Below are 8,028 nucleotides of genomic sequence, written 5' to 3'. Positions count from 1 at the left end.
CAAAAGAAAAGCCATTAAAAGAAGAAAAGCTAAATAATTTCCCTCAAAGTAGCCCGAAGTGGTGTTCTTTCAAAAACAGAGCAGCAAGACACCAGTGCACACTCCACACACAAACACAGCTCACAATGCCCTGGTGATCCTGTGTCCCCTATAAGACATTCCAAATTCTGAGCTGGTAACTGCTCCTGCCACACACAGCATCCACCCCTGGAGCTTCCCTGCTGTCAGTCCATTTGCTACCTTTCTTGGAAGAGAGGGATAGAGAGGATAATGCTGGGAGAAGCCACGGACACAGCTCTCTGGCAGGACACAGCAATACTATGGGTACCACCAAGAAACCCCAGCCCAGTCCAGAGCAGTGGCAATACATGAAACAACAAATCCCATTGTGGAAACCTGGCAAAGCCCTCAACTGCCCTGAATATGCTGCAAACAGCATTCCAGGGGGAATGCTGAAGGCTCTGTGGGACACTGACACTGCAGACCCTCCACAGACCACCCTGTGAACCCACTTGCTACTCAACTGCTCCAGTCTGAGAAAAGGAGCCAGAAGTCCCCCTGAAGTTGAAAGTGATTTAAAATCTGGCTTAAAGGCCCTTTTCTCTTGCCTCTTTGCTCCATTATCCCACCTGCCTTCTCTCCTGGATGTTAGAACAGCACTCCCACCCCAGGACAAAACCCCCAGGAGAGCGAGTGCTGTGCTGCAGGTGCAGGTTTTCCCTACAGCAGCCCTTTGACAAAGTTGGGAAATCTCATGTTTTAGGGCTTCAGGAAAGAAACCAAAGGTGTTTGTCCCAATTTTTTTGAAGGGGACTGGGGAAAGGTATTAAAAAGAAAATCATGAACCCAATGAGCCGCTTCTTGCAGGGCCAGCAAACTCCAGAGCAGTTTTAGAGGGTCCTACCTGAAATGACCAGCTATGTTAGAGTTGAAACAGCTGCTGTGTGATCTGATGGAGCTCATTTAATACCAGAACAACACACCACTGATCAATACTTTAAAATTACAAAGTTACAAAATTCTGCCCGAGCACAGTCCCCACTCTGTTCTGGATGTTCCCCACTGCCCTTTCCCAGCAGGTTCTGTGACTCTGGGTCACTGTGGGAGCTGGGCAGAGCACTGCAACACTGGCACAGATGTGCTGGGGACTGTCCCACAGCACTCTGGCCATGTTCCACCCTAACAAACCTCCAGTGTCCCCTGTCCAGAAGGACCAATGCCACCCACAGGGAAGGGCTGCAGGAACTCTGTCCCCTGGGGCACATCCACACACAGAACCCTCAAGGAAGGGATTAAACCCAGCCTGGTGTGTCCCACCTCTCACAGCTCAGCTCCAGCTTGGAGCACATCCAGCCCTGTGAGCACTGAGGAGGAGGAAGGGAGAGAGAGGAGCAGGAGGAAGAGGAGGTGCTCCAGGTGCCAGAGCACCTGCAGCCCATGGGGAGACCTTGGTGGGAAAGAGAAAGGTGTGGGGAGGATGGAATGTGGACTGTGGACTGCCTGTAACCCCTGTAACCCCTGTTCCCCACCCCCATGACACTCAGAGGCAGAGCAGTTTGGGGTGAAGGACTGGAGTTGAGCCTGGGGAAAAAGGGTGGGAGAGAGCTGTCTTTATTTCTTACCAACAAACCCCATTGTAACTGGCAATAAGTTCACAGAATCATAGAACCCTACACTGGTCTGGGTTGGAAGGGACCTTCATGGAGTTCCAGCCCCCTGCCGTGGGGGTTGGACCTTCCACTAGACCAGTCAAATCAATTCTTGCTGAGTCTGTCTTGCCTGTGGCAGTAATTGGTGACCTGCTTGTCCTGATCTCAATCCAAGAGCTTTCCCACCTTATTTTCTCCCCCATCCTGCTGAGGAGGGATAGTGAGATGGCTGAGAAGGTGTCCAGCAGCTGGCCAAGGCCAACCCACCACCTCCACGTTAACATTAGGTACAAGCTGACTCTTAACAAGCCTTTAATGGTCATTGCTCCACCACTCCCCATGCCATGGAATCCTAGAAATCCTCCAGCTGTGCCCAAAAATCCTGGTTGCCAGCTAGTCTGGGGCAACCCCGAGCTTCCCACAGGCAGCATGGAAGATGGATAATTACAGCAGGAGTTGAACATTCCCTAATTACCTCCTTATATATTACCTCCTGTCTTCTTGTCTGTTTTAAACTATCCCCTCACATCTCCCTGATCTACCTGAATTGATGTTCCACACTTCTACTGATGGAGTAAAGAAAACCACCATCAGCAGATGATCAACAGTCACCATGAATCAGCAGATAAAACATCCCTTGAGCACTGGCTGCCTGTTTTCATGGGATAGCTGCTGCCTGTGTATGGAAGACACATCCAAAGAGCTGGGGTTTTAGTGTGTTTATCCCCTTTCCACTGCCGAATAGTTAATAAAATATATTGTTCTGTATCGTGTTCTTCCTGATTCTGCTACAGCTAAATAAGGACCAGGATGAGTTATTTTCAATCAAGTTCTAAAAGCAAAAATGGTTTTTGTTCACCACAACAGAAGGGCATTTAGTGCCAGCACAAGGGGGAATGGCTTCCCACTGCCAGAGGGCAGGGATAGATGGGATATTGGGAAGGAATTGTTCCCTGGGAGGGTGGGGAGGCCCTGGCACAGGTTGTCCAGAGAAGCTGTGGCTGCCCCTGGATCCCTGGAAGTGTCTAAGGCCAGGTTGGACGGGGCTTGGAGCAACCTGGGCTAGTGGGAGGTGTCCCTGCCCACTCATTACCTGTATTAACTTTCCCTCTCGCATTCCCCATGTGAGGAAAAGGTTTGCACTTCACGGCTGTGGGAGGTTTAAAAGGTGGAACCTGCTGTTCCTTTCTGTCATCCTCTTTGGAACAGGGAGGTTGTCACACTATCGATACCAGACCCAGACCCAGAGGCATTTTTTTTCACCCCCACACCTTCCTGAAATGACATTTGGGCACAAATGCCAATTTTAGAACACAAACTCCAAAGATCCAGGTCAGCAGGACTCAATACCTTTACTTTCTTAAACTTAGAGAATCACAGAATGGTTTGGGTTGGAAGGGACCTTAAAGATCGTGTCTTCCACTCCCTGTGTGGGCATGAGAGGGTCCTATCCTAACCATCCTAAATTTGCAGCCTGCTCTTCTTTATCAGCTGGAGGAAGAGGAGGTGCTCCGGGTGCCAGAGCGGAGACTCCCGTGTGCTGGTGGGAATTCAGGTCTCAGTGGGGGCACAGCTGGTCAGGATGGCCCCCTCATGCCAAGTCTGGCTGACCCTGCACGTGCTACACCCAGAGAGAAGGTCTCCAGCTCAGCAGCCAGGGTATTTCTGATCCTTTCTGCGTTCTGAGCAAACAGCATCTCCCTTCCCACTTGCTTTCTTCCTGACATCCCCTCACCTCAGCTTCTCCCAGCGAATGGACATGCACAGTGACAGCACAGTTGGGAACTCTTAAAAAACCAGGCTATTACAAGCAAATGAAATCATGAAAAGGGGGAAGGGAAGGAAACAAAGCAAAGAGAATTAAGGAACAAAAAGGCAAAGAGTTCTAACACGATACTTTTCCTTCCACCACACAGAAGACACAGGATTGTATTGCAGGGTGGAGGGACAGACAGGAGGGTGCCACACTGAGCACTGCTGCAATAAGGAGTTCAGGAAAGCTGCATTACCTTCTCTGTGCAGGAGGAGCACTGTCAGAGGCTTTGACAGTGAGAGCGTAGGATCGCCCCACTGCCAGCACCACTCCTGGAGCGATGGTGACAAGGCCTGTTCGCTCATGGATGCTGAAGTCTCCCTGATCCCCAGCCAAAATTTCATACACTATCTGGCCATTGGGTCCCTCGTCCGCATCTACAGCTGTGAGCTGGAATTAAAACCACAGTGTCAGTGTTGGGCCTTCACAGGCCGTGGGGAGGCAACTGGGAGGGGGAGAGGAGGCAGAGGGGAAACTCCAACAGCTGGAACACAGGAAGGAATTTCTAATCACTGTCCAACAAAGATACAGTTTAAATGGAGGGTAATAGGTGTAAAAACATCATGAAGCAGAGAAAAACTGCTTACTGCAGACTGCAAGCCATTTATTTTAAGGTACAAATTAAGAAACCTAATTAAGACCAAGTTTCCTCTCTGTGGATTGGAATTTCTAACACTTCCTATAAAGGAGGAAGAAGACACTTATTATGTAGCAAAAGTAACACCAGGATCATATTTGTTTACTGGAAGTTCCCATCTCTCCCTACACCATTCAAAGGGACAGCCTTGGTACTGCCAGGAGGTTTCACTCCCAGGTCTGGCATTCCAAGCCCTTGTTGTGCAGAACTGGAGAACAAAGTTTGTATTAATATGCACATACTCTAAAGAGCCAAGGGGAGGGAAATGGCAGTTGTTCCCATATGGATACACACGGAGAATCACAGAACCATTAGGCTGGAAAAGCCCTCTGAGATCATCAAGTCTGACCATTCCCCAGCACTGCCAAGGCCACCACTAACCCATATCCCCAGGTGCCACATCCACACACCTACTAAATCCCTCCAGGGATGGGGACCTCCACCACTGCCCTGGGCAGCCTGTTCCAATGCTTGACCACCCCTTCCACGAAGAAATTTGTCCTAATATTCAAACTAAACGTCCCCTGGTGCAACTTGAAGCCGTAGGAAACACATCCCAGACGTGCAAGGCCCATTTCACAGGGCAGGGTGACACCACCCCCCCGACAGGCTGTGCTTGGGGGTGACCTCAGGGTGAGACAAACACAACTGGGCACATCCCTCTGCACTCTGGTGACTCTGCACCATCTCTGCTGGCTCGGTGGTTACTCCCACCTGCAGTGTTTCTCCCTTACCATTGCACAGTTTTGATTCTGAGCATGAGAAAAACCCAAAGGCCCCCAAATTCTACTGGTGAACATAATGAAATGAGGGGGTTCTTATCTTGCCCTTGGGAAAGGCAGTGGGTTTATCCCACTTCTGTAGCTTGCAATGTTAAAAMMAAMMMMMMMMMMMRSCMRRAAWTWAARSYYMRGGRACATTTTTTGCTTTCAGTGACAAGAAGAATCACAAAATAGAATCCCAGAATGGTTTGGGTTGGAAGGGACCTTAAAGCCCATTTCATTCCAAGCCCTTGCCATGGGGCAGGGGCACCTTCCACAAGCTCAGGTTGCTCAGAGCCCCACCCAGCCTGGCCTAGTTGTTCTTCTTCCCTTAGGGGTTGTTTTGCAGATACAAAACACACACTGCTTCCTCAACTGGCTTTTCATTTGGTACAACTACATGTCCCCTCAAACAGCACGTGGGAGGACATAAAGCCACATGAGCAATAATTGAACATCCAGCAGGATAAACTTCTGCCTGCTGGGCAACCTCTTTTCCCCCTGTGACACCCTCAGAGGTGACAGCACTGCAGACAGGTAGAGGAGCTCAGTGACATCTCTGCTGTGCTACGATCTAAAACAATCTATCAGCCAATGCTGCATCACACTTGAACTTCAGCGGGTCAGGGATGCCCAGAGCACCACCTACAACTGCCAAAACATCACCTACAACTGCCAAAACATCACCTACATCTGCCAAACCACCACCTCCAGCTGCCAAAACATCACCTACATCTGCCAAACCACCACCTCCAGCTGCCAAACCACCACCTACAGCTATGAAACACCTCCTACAACTGTGAAACCATCACCTACATCTGCCAAACCCCCACCTACATTTGCCAAACCACCTCCTACAGCTGCCAAAATGTCACCTACAACTGCCAAAGCACCTCCTACATCTGCCAAAGCACCACCTAGATTTGCCAAACCATCCCCTACAACTGTGAAACCACCACCTACAGCTGTCAAACCATCCCCTACAGCTGCCAAACCACCTCTGCCCAAGGATGGCTGAAGAACTGGAAGAGCAGAAACCAAACCTTGTCCCTAAAACAAGAAGCCAAAGCTGTGATATCTGAGTTAATCACATTTTCATACAACCTTAATCACCAAGGGGAGTATGTGAGTCACTGAATCATAGAATCCCAGAATGGTTTGGAAGGGACATTAAAGATCCTGTAGTTCCAACTGCCCCTGCATTAGGCAGGAACACCTTCCACAAGAAGGTTGGTTAGAGCCCCATCCAGCTTGGCCTTGAACACTTCCAGGGAAAAACTCAGGGATCTAACTGCTTTATAAGATATTTCTGATTCTTTACAGGCTCAGTGAAATATGAAATTTCATGTAGAAAGTCAAAAACCTGTTCAAACCAAGATCTAAGCACACAAAATCTTAAACAGAATGTATTGACTGAAATGCTAAAATTTAAATATATTAACAAAAATTTACCTTCTTTGTTAGGAGTACCAGCTATTCCTGCTGTTGGGAACTGAGCTACTTTAGGCAGGACCAATCATTTTGAACATGGAATAGGTTGTGCACAGTATTCACCAACTAAAAAGCACATTGATTATGTCACTTTTCTCCTGGAGCAATCAGTGTTCTGCTTCTTTCACACCCAGCACAGTGATCCAAAGCAAATTTCCAACACAGAACTATTTAATTTTCCTAAACTGGTTGCACTTAAAAAGCAAATCTCAATTCCTACAGTATTTTTTGACACTGTATTTTGAGCATGGGATAAACCCTTGAGATGCCCCAAAAAATCATGAAACGGATTTCATCTCCCCTTAAAAGGTTTCAAAACCATATTTATATCCACGTGTGAGGGTTTTTATCTACCTCATTCTGTATTTCCTTTTGAAATTCTGAAAAGGATGAAGGCTGCACTTTAATCACTCCTTCTGCAGTTTCTCTCCACACAACTGGACGTGTTCATTAACCTCACAGGGAGCAGGAATCCACCTCAGTGACACAGATAAAAAAGGAGCTGCAATAAACCTTCTCTGCTGAACTTCAAAAGTAACACACACACACAAAAAGGTAAATAAAGGCTTTATGCAAAACACAAGGCCCTAAGTATTTAATGACAGGATTTGGAACCAGGCCACTTTTTACTGTGACAGTATGAAAAAGGAAAATTAATTGACTACACAAGCCCATATATTTAGAAGGTTAATTAAGCCTACAAATGCTGAATGCTTGGAAAGATAAGTGATTTGAATAACATTTTGGGGGCAAAAACGGGAATCAAAACTGGAATTAAATAGAATTAAAGTTCAACAGCTGCCATAATATATGATTTTAGAAATTCCATCTCCAGCTGTCCCAGACTGATAGAGCTTCATAGTTAACAAGATTTGAGAAACATGTGCTAAAATATACAGGAAGAAGAGCAAAAGAAGGTTTATTTTACTTTCCTAAAAAGCTTTGCATGCAGCAGTATAGGCTCCATTGCATTAATATTTAATGTACTGAAAGTTTTGCAAAATGGGTGCATGTTCTGCTGCTGCAAGAACTGATTTTCATGGGAGAAAAAGGAGGTTTAGAAGGATGACCTTAAGCTCCCAAAGACATTCTTGGTCACAATATAAGCTCTGGTCAGACTCACTTTATAGTTGGAGGAAATTGGGCTTTGGTGTTTGACTTGTCAGCTTCTCACAGCAACACTTTCAGTGACCTTGCCCTGGACAGACAAAGTGAGGCCCAACCTTTCCAGAAGCCTTTGCCAACAGATTAAATGTGATGGAGATATTCCAGGATTGTGATGGAAATAATTCAGGAGTGTGATGGAGATATCCCTGAACTTGAGCCAACCAAACACAGAGCAGGTCAAAATACTTTTTCATTATGTTCTCAGGTCTTTACCCCATATTTTTACCCAAGTCTGCAGGGATGTTCACTGAGCAATGCAAACACAACCCAGCTTTGTTTCCTTTTCCTGCTAATCATGTTTACTTTGGAGATGGAAATTAATAACGTGATGGGCAAAGGGTTGCAAATAACCACATAAATAAAACATTAAGTGGGGGTTGGAGGTGGCTTTTATGAAGATTTCTTTTTGGGAAAAGGTTCTTCCCCCACAGGGTGGTTGGCACTGACCAGGCTCCCCAGGGCAGTGGGCACAGCCCCAAGGCTGCCAGAGCTCCAGGAGGGTTTGGACAA

General features: G+C 47.1%; 1 protein-coding gene across 1 annotated transcript in view; it reads right to left on the bottom strand.

Moving 5' to 3' along the window:
• The window catches only part of PCDH15 (protocadherin related 15), a 217,673-nt gene that overhangs the window by 141,025 nt on the left and 68,620 nt on the right, over positions 1–8,028 (bottom strand). The window contains exons 11-12 of the mRNA XM_029962595.1: positions 3,659–3,852; positions 3,385–3,436 (exon numbers count right to left, since the gene is read on the bottom strand). Coding sequence (XP_029818455.1) covers positions 3,385–3,436; positions 3,659–3,852 — 246 coding nt within the window. The remainder of the gene's footprint in view (positions 1–3,384; positions 3,437–3,658; positions 3,853–8,028) is intronic.

Source organism: Manacus vitellinus, unplaced genomic scaffold (assembly GCF_001715985.3).
Source record: "Manacus vitellinus isolate BGI_N305 unplaced genomic scaffold, ASM171598v3 scaffold_48_pilon, whole genome shotgun sequence".
In the NCBI taxonomy this organism is placed as follows: Eukaryota; Metazoa; Chordata; class Aves; order Passeriformes; family Pipridae; genus Manacus; species Manacus vitellinus.
The sequence above is the reverse complement of the archived record's forward strand: the minus strand, read 5'-3'. Positions and strand labels throughout refer to the sequence as shown.